Source organism: Oryctolagus cuniculus, chromosome 18 (genome assembly GCF_964237555.1).
Source record: "Oryctolagus cuniculus chromosome 18, mOryCun1.1, whole genome shotgun sequence".
NCBI classification, from domain to species: Eukaryota; Metazoa; Chordata; class Mammalia; order Lagomorpha; family Leporidae; genus Oryctolagus; species Oryctolagus cuniculus.
Window position 1 is genome coordinate 13,209,847 of NC_091449.1, and position 12,329 is coordinate 13,222,175.

The following is a 12,329-nucleotide window of genomic DNA, read 5'->3' on the forward strand; positions in this document are numbered from 1 at the left end:
ATCACCACAGCTTATAGTTAACACACTTAATCACTTAGCTTAACATAACTACTTATCATCTACTTAACTTACTATAATAATTAACTATCAGAGTAACACTCTTTCCTTTAATGACTAGTGGGCTACTGGAATCAACACCATTAATATCAATATCAATACTACTACTTGAACTTATTCATTAATCCATAGATCACAGTATACAGTGTTAAAGTAATTTTGAGGGCTATCTAATTATAATAGTATATGTACATCAAGGTCTCCAGCATCATTTACAGATACCTTGCATAGGGTCAAAGCATAGTTATATTACACATGACTAACACTGTTTGTAAAAGCTACGTTTTCAAGGCTCGTATCACGGACACGAAAAAGATTGTCAGTGTTCAAGGTCCTGAGCTCCATGTCTTGGCAGAGACGGATCTCAGATCAGCCCCTTACAGGCAGGAAGTCATGGAAAGGCTGTCACTCTGGGCAGTAGGCTCAAAGTTCCCAGGCGGACGGCCAGGCGAGAAGTTGGAGAGGTCCCCTGCTGAGAGGCCTGGTCCGGCTCTGCGGTCAGGTCTGGCAGCAGGCGGATAAGGACTCCAGGCCAGGCGGTGAGGCGGCATCTCAGTTGGAGTTTTGATTCCGTAGTCACTTTGTGTCGCTTAGCAAGGGGGCTAGCGAGCTGGCGCTTCAGCTCCAAGTGCGAGGAGATCCAGAGGTTGGCTCGCACTGGGCCACACACAGACAGTGGGGTATTACAGCTCAGGGACAGCTCTGCAGGTCGGTTGTGCCACTCCTGCTCCGTGCAGAGTAGCAGGTTGCCGGTTCAGCTGCGCATGTGTGGAGATCCAGAGGTTCACACACACCGGGTCATGATCCCCGAGAGGATGGAGAGTGGAGCAAGGGCTCCCTTTTTATCCTCATTTCGGGCAGTCCTCCAGCTTGCCATCCTCCAACTTGTCCAATCAGTGCTAGTTCCTCCTTGCTTATAGTTGAACAGTCCAGTCAATACTGCTCCCGCCTTACTTATGTTGGAACTGTCCAGTCAGCGCGGGTTGGGGGGCATTGTCCATAGCACACTGTTATCTGACTGACCAGAGATGTCTCTTGGTATGATTAGGAGTGTCTCCCTAACAGCCATTAGGCATTGCCTCAGCTCCTGACTTACAACTCCACTTTACTTTTATTTTGTGGCTCGTGGTAACTTCTTAACTCAATGTTTTGCTGTGTTTCCACAGTTTATCTCCTTTTCAGGTAAGCGGTGATCCGTGACTCTTTTTTAGATTCCTGTGGAATTCTCCACAGACGGACATTTCTTTAGACGGTTTTCCTGTCCAGGGCGGGGCGGCCACGGCTCTGACGGCCTGAGCCCTGGACCGTCCGTGACCCCTCTCCACGTCCGGGGTCCTCCACGGGGTCCCTGGGCAGCAGCAGCCAGGCGCGGACAGCTGGCGGGAGACCCTCAGCAGCGGCCGCCGTGACACCGCCCCAGCTGACCCGGAAGTGCTCCCGGCACCCGTCCAGGACGTGGACAGGCCTGTGGCCTCCGGGGCCCGTGATTCACTCCACTTCGTCCTTGCTTGCAAGGCCCCTTCCCTCAGTCTGGCAGCCCCAGGGCACGCGCAGAGGCCTCCCGGGGCCCTCGGGCGTCGGAGACAGGGTCAGCAGACCCGCGGAGCCCGTGGGAAGCTGAGCGAGCGTGAAAACCTCAGCCCACGCAGGCTCACGACACACAGGCCGACAGCAGCTCTGAGCTGAACGCCGGGTTCCGGGTGCGGACGCTGGCACAGACGCTCCCAGTCTGGCCCAAGCCAACCTCCGACACCCGGGAGTCCTGGAGCTCCCCGCAGGCCTCCCAGAGCTTCGCTTGGCGACGCTGGGGTGCGGGCGCTCTGCGCAGGCGCCGCCGCCCACGTGACCCTGTGCCCGCCCACTTCCTGCCCCGCGGAAGGTTCCAGAGCCCGGGGCGCCCGCGCGGGCTGGGCTGGGGGAGCGGGGGCTGCGGAGCCCGGCCAGAGCCGCGAGAGGGGCTCTGCGGGGTCCCGTCGGCGTCCAGGCGTCCCCGGCGGGCTCCTCCGTCCTCTGCTGGGACGTTTGGACGGAGAAAGAGCCGGCCGCGGGCTAGGCCTTGAGAGGGGCGGTGCCTCTCCTGGGCTCCTCCTAGAGTTCCCGGAGCCGCGCTTCTCCGTGTGAGACACCCGCTCACGGGTAACATGTGTGTGCAGTGTGTGCGTGTGTTCTATGTAACATGTGTGTAGTGTGTGCATGTGTTTCTATGTAACGTGTGTGTAGTATGTTTCTGTGTAACGCGTGTATGTAGTATGTGTATGTTTCTATGTAACATGTGTATGTAGTGTGCGCGTGTGTTTATGTAACGTGTGTGGTATGTGTCTGTGTTTCTATATAACATGTGTGTAGTATGTGCGTATGTTTCTATATAGCATGTGTGTGCAGTATGTGCGTATGTTTCTATGTAACGTGTGTGTATGTAGTATGTGTGTATGTTTCTGTATAACATCTGTGTACGTTGTATGTGTGTGTTTCTATATAACGTGTGTGTAGCATGTATGTTTCTATGTAACATGTGTATGTAGTATTGTGTATGTAGTGTGTGTTTGTTTCTATGTAACATCTGTGTATGTAGTATGTGTATAGTGTTTCCACATGTGTGTGATGTAGTGTCTATATGTAAGTCGTGTATGTCTATTTCTAATGTATCTATTATATGTATCTATGTATATGTATAGTTATATGTTCATAATATATTTATAATATCTATTGTAAATAATAGCTATATAACATGTATGTCATGATACATAAGTATGTAGGCTTAATATGTTTATATAATGTATATGTGTCAATAGAAATATCAATTTATATATTTATGTTAGCTATAAGATAGCATCCATTTATATAATACACATTTTAGTTGTATTACCTATGTATACTTAAAATGATTGATATATTTATATACTATATATACACATTTATATATCTATGTATTTATAACTATATATAATAGTATTTGCTTATTCATTTATTTAAAGTTTTATTTTATTTGAAAGGGTTACATAGATAAGAGAGGGAGAGACAAACAGAGAAAGGTCTTCTATTCACTGGTTCACAGGCCAAATGACAGCAATGGTCAGAGCTGGGCAAAGCCTGAGCCAGGAGCTTCCTCCGGGTCTCCCTTGGGCCATCTGCTGCTGCTTCCCTAGCCCATCAGCAGGGAGCTGGAGAAGAAGTAGAGCGGTCAGTAGTCAGAGGGTGCGTGTGGGGTGCTGGCATCGCAGGCAGCGGGTTTACCTGCTCGAGTACCTGTTTCTGTATGATTTGTTTAGGGTCAAGTAATTTCTGGGTACAAACTTGTTTTCATACTACACAGAAAATTCATATTCTAAAAAAACTATGCATAGATATCAGAAACCATTTGCGCCAGAATACACTCGGGCTGTTAATTCCAGTTTTCAGTTAACTTTCTGGATTCCCTGGTACGTGTGTGTGGGGGGATGTCCCCTGGATCGGGCTCCCAGGTCTGAATTTTGTAGCTGCACGTTTTTGGAAAAGAGGAAGTTGGTCCATAGGGCTGCAGTCAAGGGCCACTGTGTTCACCTGAAGCAGAAGTTGCTGTCCAAGTATCAGATCAGCTCCGAGGGGTCTGGGGGCACAATGCGGTCCAGTGGGTTGACGATGAGGAGCAGATAGGGCCGGTAGGATTTCTGAACGTTGGCATTGTCACCCTGGCCACTGGAACTGATCCCTGTTTGGTGGAAGACTCTCAGGCGGATGGATCAGTGGCACAGGATGGTTTATGGGGCTGGGGGGTACACACACGAGCACACACACACACACACGAGCACAATCAGGCACACACACTGATGACAACCTGGGCTGGGCTGGGCCAGGTGGGGACTCACCATTGATTTTCACATGGAGGACATCATCTGTGTTGTCACTGGACCTCCGGGCGCTGAGGCGGAAGCCCTCTATTTCCTCTGTGGGAGTGGGGAGAGGGAAGGCAGTCTGAGTGGGAGGCTCAGCCAGACCCTGGAGGAAGGGGAAGGAAGGAGCAAACTCCAGGGGCTCCTCCTGCCTGGGACAGCCCTCCCCCCGCCCCCCCCCACCATGGTGCTCAGTGCTTTGCCTTGCCTGCAGCTTCCTCTTAGGTCTCAGCTCACATGTCACCTCCTCAGGAGGCCCTCCGGGATGCACACCCTCCTGGACCATTACATCGCCTTGTTTTCTCCATAGCATGTGACCTCTGACATTGGAGTTTGGCTATTTATTTCTCTCATTGCTCTCAGTACAAAGCAGGATGCATCCAGATAGAAATCCTTATTTTTCTTGTTCCCAGCTGGGCATAGCCCACAGGCCTAGCAGCTGACACACTAAATGGGCGTGACCTGTCCTCGGTCACACAGGGGGTCAAGGCTGGGAGGCAAAGCTAAGCTTGGGGCTTTCCCGAGGGCAGATGTGGGATAAAGGCTACTGGAATGAGTGAGTGATGGTTTCTAAGCTCCTCCTGCCTGTGGGCCCTGGGCTGTGTGCTTGGACAGAGAGCGACACAGACACTGGAGATCCTGTCAGGCGCCCTCTCTGGCCCAGGGCGCCCTCGCTGCACCTGGTCTAACGAATTCTCCTGTGAGTCTCCACACAATCGCCCTCCTCCAGGGAGCCCTCCTGGCCCCCAGATGAGTTTGGGTGCCTGCTCTGGGCCCACACAGCAATGGGGGCTTCCCCACCCTTACCCCAACCCCTCTGCCTTTGCTTCCCCATTCACAGCCTTGGTCCTTCCAGGTCACTGCTGCCCTCCGGGGCTTTGGCAGGAACTGCTAAGTGCAGAGGGAAGTGGACCCAGGAGGGCAGGACCCAGGGCTGTCCTGCTCCCCACTGTGTCCCCCACGCCTCCCACACAGGGCGGGGCCCAGGACAGGAGCCTGAGGGGAGTCCTGGGATGCGTGCATGACTAGGAGGGACCCCTGGGCACTGTGGACTCAGCGAGGGAGAGGAGTGGCCCAGTCCTTTCCTGGGCAGATGCACTGTGCCCCGCTCTGCCTGCTCTCAGGGCCTTTGCACAGGCTGCTCCCTGCCCAGAACACGCGGCCCCTCACTGCTTCCTTCCAGATTTTACTCAGCCCTCCAACATCAGCTCAGAAACGTCCTCCTCCAGGAAGCCCTCCCCGAACCTAGGCTGGGCCAGGCACTCCCTTTGGGCTCCTCATCCCAGCATGGCCACTCTGGGTCATCACTGCACAGCTAACCACCCCCACCCACCACCCACCCAGATGATGATGAGCTCAGTGCAGGCAAGGACCGGGCTGTCCTGGTCAGGCTTGTTGTCCCCTGCATCAGCTGTCACAGGCAGGGCAGAAGGCAGGTGCTCAGGACATGGGTGAACCACGAGCAGATCCCTCACTCATCTCCCAGCTCTGAGTGCCTCTGACAGCAACAGGGGGTGGGGGCAGACCCAGGAGAAGCCGGGGTGGGGCAGACCCACCATCTTCACCTCCGTGGCTCAGCCACTGCTGCACAACTCCAGTGACATCGAAGGACAACCACTCTGCTGTGTTGCTTGGGGCCAGCAGCCGGTTGCTGAGGTAGCGCCAGGAATCATTGCTGTCTTTCTGGAGGACAAAGCACACGGGAGAGAGAAGCTGGAGATGCTGCCAGCGCCTCCCACACAAGGACCACACTGCCACCCCTGCTCCCCAGGTGGCTTCCAGACCTGGCCCCTTAGACACCCACTGGGACCTGTGGGCTCCACCTCTAACAGCACCCTGGAGAGGAGTGGCCAAGGCTCCTAGAGGCTGCCTGTCCCAGTGTGATTCCCTGAGGGTTTGGGGGAGGGGTGCTATTCCCCTTGGAGGCCTGAGGTCTGACCAGAGGCTGGGCCCCTCCCCACCTGCACAGCCCGCAAGGCCAAGCCTGTGGTGCCAGCACCTGGGCTGTGCTGAGCGTTCAGTCGGCAGATGTGACAGCCTGGTTCTGAGCTGAAGGCTTAAGTAGAAGTCGTTCTGTGCTCCAGTGTTTGATAAAGCCCAGGAAGGCCAGCTATGGGCCTGAGCAGTCCCAGGAGATCATGTCTACAAATCCAGACGTCTGGGGCCAGCATGGAAGCAAGTGCACTACGCCACAGCCTGTGATGCCACATCCTATATTGGCATCAGTTTGAGTCCTGCTCCACTTCTGATCCAGCTCCCTACTAATGCCCCTTGGAAGGCAGCAGAGGGAGGTCCTGGTTGCGCCCGTGCCATTCACATGGGAGACCTGATGCAGTGCAAGCTCCTGGCTTCCACCTGACCCTGCCTGGCCATTATGTCCATTTGGAGAATTAACCAGCGCATGGACGATCTATCACTCTGCCTTTCGAGTGAATACATCTCTTTTAGGAAAATCATTTAGCAAAAGAAAACCAGGCCTGTGGCCTGTGGCCTGTGGCCTGGTGGGAAACAACCTCCTGGGGCTGGACAGCACCCCCAGGGGTTCAGCAAGAAGCTGAGGTCTTCAGATTCCAAGAAGGAACCCTTGCTCAGTTCTCTCATTGGGAGGCTCTAACGTCTGTGGTCCTGTGAGTCTAACATCCAGAAGACGAGGACTCCAGGTCACGGATCTCTAGGACTGCAGCCCTTCCAGAAGTGCCAAGAACTGCCTGGACAGTCCACCTTGTAGAGCAGTGCTGTCCAAAGAACTTTCTGGAAGTCTGCACAATCAGTGATGTGCTCTCTCTCTCTCTCTCCTTCTGTCTCTGTCTCTGTCTTTTGATCTCTCTCTTGCTCTCTGTCTTGATCTCTCTCTTACACTCTTCTCCCTCTTGTCCTCTTCGGCCCTTCCTTCTGGTCTGTCAGGTTTCCCCCAATAAACCCTTTCCCTTACTCTGGAGTTTGGTGTGTTTTGTGGTGGCCTTACATTGGTGCTGTGACTCGGATCCAGGCTCCCCCAGTGACTCTGCTCTCCCTTCAGGGATCTCCGAGCTGCCTTGGGACCCTGGATTTTTGCCAGTCACAAAACACACCCCCACATCTCCTTCCAGGCCTCCAAACGCTTTGTGATCTCCATCCACACACTGGCCTTCCAAATTCTGTGTTTACAGGAGGTGATAATGGAATGAACCAAGGCCTTCATCCACCAGGCAGTCAACCAAATGTATGCTCGGCTCCCCACCCAGGAGACAGCGGCTTGAGACATCGTCCCATGCCAGCAGAGTTGCTTGTCACCCCATGGCAGCAGGAAGTAGCTCTAAAGACATCATCATCCCTCTACCCTTCCTGGACTTTTGAGGCTAATGTAATCCCATACAACTCTTGCTTTATAAAAAAACAAAAGGGGAGAATGTTAGTAAAATAGCACAGTCTTATCTATGGCGCGATCTACATGATGGACACCATCCTAGGCTCTAGGCCCTGCTGCCGTAGCTGGAAGCCAGGAGACCCCATGTTCCAACCACTGATGTCAGCTTCACCTCCCATCCTAATGGGATTCACTGCTCCTACTTCCCTGCCCACCCCGGCAGTGTTTTAAGAGTACTTGTTCCTGAACACGTGTCTTTCTCTTTTTCTCTCCGTCTCTGATCTCTCTGTCTCTTGATCTCTGTCTCTCGCTCGCTCTCTCTTTTGATCTCTCTTCTTATGCTCTTCTTCCTCTTTTCCCTCTTCACCCCTTCCCTCCGGTCTGTTGGGTTTCCTCCAATAAACCCTTTCCCTTAAAAAAAAAGTCAGTGATGTACGGATAGCAGCTGCTGGGACAGTTATTTAGCTTAGAGAGTAAGGTGCCTGGGTTGGCTACCTGGCTCTGCTCCTGACTCCCGCTTCCTGCTAATGCAGACCCGGGAGGTGGAAGCTGATGGCTCACGTAGTTGGGTCCCTGTCACCCACATGGGAGACCTGGGCGGAGTTCTCAGCTCCCTCTTTGGCCTGGCCCAGCTGTGGACATTGTAGGCATCTGGGGAGTGAGCCAGCAGACAGGATCTCTCTCTCTCTCTCTCTCTCTCTCTCTCTCTCTATATATATATATATATATATATATAAACATATATATACACACACCTGTGTCTTTATATATAAATAAATAATAAATGAAAAAGGACTCTAAGGGGCTGGAGTTGTGGTGCAGCTGGTTAAGCCACAGCCTGAAATGCTGGTAACCCACTGAGGAGTGGTTGAAGCCCTGGTTGCTACACTTCCTTTTTTTTTTTTTAATTATTTTTAAAAGATTTATTTATTTAATAGAGAGAAAGAGAAAGAGAGGTCTTTCATCTGCTGGTTCACTCCCTAAGTGGCCGCAATGGCCGGAGCAGGGCCAAGAGCTAGGAGTTTCTTCCGGGTTTCCCACATGGATATAGGGGCCCAAGGACTTGGGCCATCTTTTACTGCTTTTCTAGGCCATAGCAGAGAGCTGGATCAGAAGTGGAGAAGCCAGGACTGGAACCGGTGCCTATATGGGATGCTGGCACTGCAGGCGGCGGCTTTACCCGCTCCACCAAAGTGCTGGCCCCTGCTCCACTTCTGATTCAGCCTCCTGCTAATGTGCATAGGGAAGCAGTGGAAGATGACAGAAGTCCCTGTGTCCCTGACTCCCCTGGAGGAAGCCAGTTGGAGTTCCCTGCTTTGGGTTGGGCCAAGTCCACCCTGGTTGGTTGTGCCCATCTGGGGCGTGAACCAGCAGATGGAAGATCTCTATCTTTGTCTCTATCTGTATCTCTCCCCTCTTTCTGTAAGTCTGCTTTCAAGTGGATAATCTTAAAAAAATGTCAAAAAAATGAATTAGGAAATAGCAGCTAGTGGTGCACTGGAAATATGTAAGATTAATCAATTTCAGTTTTAGTCAATTTAAACGCAATGGGGGCCACCACACTGGACAGAACAACTGGTGTCAACGACTGCAGCCTCATCCTGTCCAGAGATTCCAACTTTCTACAGTCCTGACTTCAGGGACCCAACTGCCAAGACACCAGCCTTCCAAGCATTTGAAAACCCTGGCAGAGTGCGAAGTTCCCCAGAGCCCCAGGAGTCCCCGGTCTGTGCTCCTCCCCCTCCCGGGGCCATCTATGAGGACCTGCGGCCAGCAGCCTTCCACCCCCACCTGGCCACAGCTCAGGCTCCCTCCTCACCTGGTACAGCTCCACGTGCTGCTCCTGCTGTAACTTGAGCACTTGCAGGTGCAGCTCTGCCCCAGACAGCAACCATGGCTCTGGCATTACTTCCCGGAGCTCTGACATGTTGAAGAGCATATAGACGCTGTGCCGGCTTACGTTGAATTTTTGATAGCTTTCTAGTTGGGAGGAGCAGAGAGAAGAGTCAGGGTCTGGCAGGGATAGAAGGAGCAGGGGCACCCCCAGTCTGAGGGACAGGGCCCAGAGCTACAGCCCAGGTTGGAGTTGGACTCTGACACTTCTCAGCTGTGTGACCTTGGGGCCCAGGGTCCCTTTGGGTGGGCTCCCTGCCCTGCACCATGGGTCCTGACCACTCTGTCTACCTGAGGCCTCCATCTGCCCCCCCAGGGAGTGGCCGTGTGGCTCCCTTGTCCCAGGCCCCCAGCTCAGATGTGGATTGCACTGCAGGAGGAGGGGTCATGGGGAGAGCCTGGGGTCAGGAAGAGCCCCTGCTGCCTCTGCGCTGTGTGACCTGGGGCACTCACTCCCCCTGACCCTGAGGCTCTGTCCCTCTGAACCTCAACAGCAGCGTCCAGCTCTGTGCCTTCCACTCAGGGGCTCCTGACTGCGGCCCTAGGGAACCCTGGAGGGGAGGGCGCAGAGACACACGCATCTGGGGGAGAAGCAGACAGAGCTTCAGAGGAGGCTCACAGTGAAAGAACCGTCTACACCACAGGCGAACGTGAAGGTGTAGCTCCGTGGGGGGCACTGCCGCTTTGAGGTGCACAGTGCTGGCCTTCCGTCCTGCGGGGTCCTCCTTCCCACTTCGGGGAGCACGAGCTCCTGACGACGCGTGGCATCCACATGGGGTGGCCTCAACCCTACCTGCTCGCTTTTCTCACCTGGACTTCACGCAGCCAACCCGCCCAGCCCTCCCTCCAGTGCAACCCACGTCGTCCGGCTCCTCCTGTACCAGGGTGAGCGGATCAGTGTTCAGGGCTCTCCATCTCCCCCAGCCCACCCCACCCCATCCCACGCTCATCCCCTTTCCCACGCTCATCCCATTCAGGAAGCCTCAGCCCCGGACTAGTAGTTCAGGTTATTGGGATTCCCCGCTCTGACTTCAGGCACCTTGTGCTCTCTGCACCTCCCGCTAGTCTCCTCCCACCGCCGGCCTCTGCCTGCACTCATCACGCAGACCACCGCCTCTCTCACCATGACCCCTGCAGTCCCACGTGTCCCGTGAACCCTGGAAGCAGGTCCACGCTCCTGGCACTTTGCGGCGGTTCGCCTCACCTTACTTTTGCCTCTTCTGTCTTTCTGTTTCGTGACCCCCAAACTCTGCCCAGCTTTCTCACCAACTCCCTTGCCCACAGACTAGGGGCTCAGCCTCTCCCCGCAGATCACCCCTCTCTGCAGCTCCCACCACGTGACCCCTGCATTCCACGTGCCCTGCGGAGGGAACGGCTTCTACCCCATTGCCTGTGTCCCCTGGGACCTCCCTCGACCCCGCGGGTCCCGTGCACTTGGCGCACTGTTCCAGGACCAGTCCCTGAGGGTCGGGGAGCTCAGCGCCCCCGTCTTTAGGACACGCCCTCCCCCACGTTTCCTGTGCACCCAGGGGTCCCCTTCCTCCCGCTGTGTCCTCTGCGGGTGATTTCCTCCCTGACCCCTGCCCTCTGGCGTCCCCTGGGGGCCCCCTCCCGGGTCCCTGCCTCTCAGTGCTCACCGTGGTCGCTCTCCAGCATTGGCACGCCGGTGAGCTCCTTGCCTGCAGAGAAGTTTAACTTGGGTTTGGGCTCTTGCTTATTGCTCTCTCCAGACCCCTGGTCATGGGTTCTGCTGTTCAGGGTGAGCACGTCTTCGGGCACTTCCTCCTCGCTCGGGGGGCTCTGGATCGTGGAGTGAACGGCCTTGATGTGCTGTTGTCTGAGCAGCTCCACCTCGGTGGTGTTGCGGCTGGGCATTCCTGCGGCTGGGCGGGCGGATGACAACACCAGGAGCCACAGCAGAGGCAGCAGCAGTTGCATCCCGCAGGGCAGCATGGTGGAGGCAGAAACCACGGCAGCACTGCGGAGAACACCAACAGGGCTAGGGTGGGATGGGGAGGCCTCGACCAGGCAGGGGCTGAGGGTCTCAGGGGGCAGCTGAGGCCTTCAGGAAGGCAGAAACAGGGGTGGAGGCAAGACTGTGGTCGGAGTTGTCTCAGTGTCCCACGGAAAAAACAGATGGGCGAGCTCTGGTACCAGAAGCTGGGTGGTCCTGAATAGGGGAGCTGGGCAGGGGTGGGCAACTCGTTCCCTGGAGGAGGGAAGGTCCTAGGACGCACGAGGTTTGGGAGATGGGCGGGGGTGGGAGTGAGGTCTGAGCAAAGCCTTCCTGGGAGACAGTGTCTGGGGCTCAGAGGGCTGGTCTGGCACCACGTGCTGTGTAGGAGGCAGGCAGGGAGGCAGAAGCCTCTGGAGTGGTGAGTGTGATGTCCTGGGATCCCCGAGTCTTACCTCCTCCTGGGCTAGCGTTGTTCGAAGTGGTCGCTGTGCATGTAGCTCCCAGTCGCATTGGAAAACCCTTAGAAATTCTTTCCTTTTATCCCAACCAGTTGTCCCTCCCCCAGCTCCTCCTCCCGCTCCTCCCCCAGTGGTGGCATCATGGGCAGGGGCAGCTTTCTGACTGTGGCCTTGGGTTGTTCCTTCAAGTCTCCTTCCTCTGCTCTGGGCCCAGGCCCTGCCTGAAGTAGCTCCTAGCCAGGGGTGTCCCCAAGGGGATGTCACTCTGCCAGAGCCCGACCCTGCTGTCCAGGGATCCACTAGAGACTCCCGCACCCCACATCACAGTGCCAGTAGGAGCCCCATCTGCTCTGCTTCCCATCCAGCATCCTGCTGGTGCACTGGAGATGGCAGAAGATCATGGCTCCAGCTAGGGTTCCTGCCACTCTCATGGGAGACCAGGAGGGAGGTTCCCTCTCCTGGCTTCAGCCTGGCCCAGGCCCTTCTGCTGGGGCCATGTAGGGAGTGAACGAGGGGATGGAAGAACTCCCTGTCTCTGGCATTGTGCACTTTAAATAAATAAATAAATCTATAAAAAATCAAGAAAATGCACCCACAGAGTCTTGGGACCTCTCTTTTCAGGAGCTGGATCCTGAGGCCTCCCCTTGAGAGAGGCTGGTCTTGCACTTGCAGGGCTGCAGGGCTGAGATGTGACTCCCAAGGCTGGGTGCTCGGAGGTGCTGAGGCCCCCTCCCTGCTCCCTCTGGGGG

General features: G+C 55.1%; 2 protein-coding genes across 4 annotated transcripts in view; one reads left to right on the forward strand and one right to left on the reverse strand.

Moving 5' to 3' along the window:
• Positions 1-12,329, forward strand: part of LOC138843186 (transforming growth factor beta-1 proprotein-like) — a 33,663-nt gene that overhangs the window by 12,476 nt on the left and 8,858 nt on the right. The window lies entirely within an intron of this gene.
• On the reverse strand, positions 3,005-11,662 carry LOC103345448 (transforming growth factor beta-1 proprotein). Of its 2 annotated transcripts, none has more exons than XM_017338255.3 (7): positions 11,575-11,662; positions 10,803-11,143; positions 9,092-9,252; positions 5,492-5,609; positions 3,903-3,980; positions 3,598-3,745; positions 3,005-3,218 (listed from the first exon to the last, which is right to left on the reverse strand). In XM_017338255.3, exons 2-6 carry the CDS (start codon positions 11,116-11,118, stop codon positions 3,624-3,626), a joined length of 795 nt encoding a protein of 264 aa, XP_017193744.2. In that variant the 5' UTR covers positions 11,119-11,143; positions 11,575-11,662; the 3' UTR covers positions 3,005-3,218; positions 3,598-3,623. The 2 variants fall into 2 exon arrangements, with proteins under 2 accessions (XP_017193744.2, XP_017193743.2); XM_017338254.3 differs by having other exon boundaries at positions 5,483-5,609.

What these genes read in the sequence shown, in the direction of transcription:
- LOC103345448 (XM_017338254.3), bottom strand. Translation starts at nt 11,118, where the DNA reads ATGCTGCCCTGCGGGATGCAACTGCTGCTGCCTCTGCTGTGGCTCCTG. An exon ending in AATGCTGGAGAGCGACCACG is followed by an intron (nt 9,253 to 10,802) that starts GTGAGCACTGAG and finishes CCTCCCAACTAG; the next exon opens with AAAGCTATCAAAAATTCAAC. An exon ending in GAGCCACGGAGGTGAAGATG is followed by an intron (nt 3,981 to 5,482) that starts GTGGGTCTGCCC and finishes CCACTCCCACAG; the next exon opens with AGGAAATAGAGGGCTTCCGC.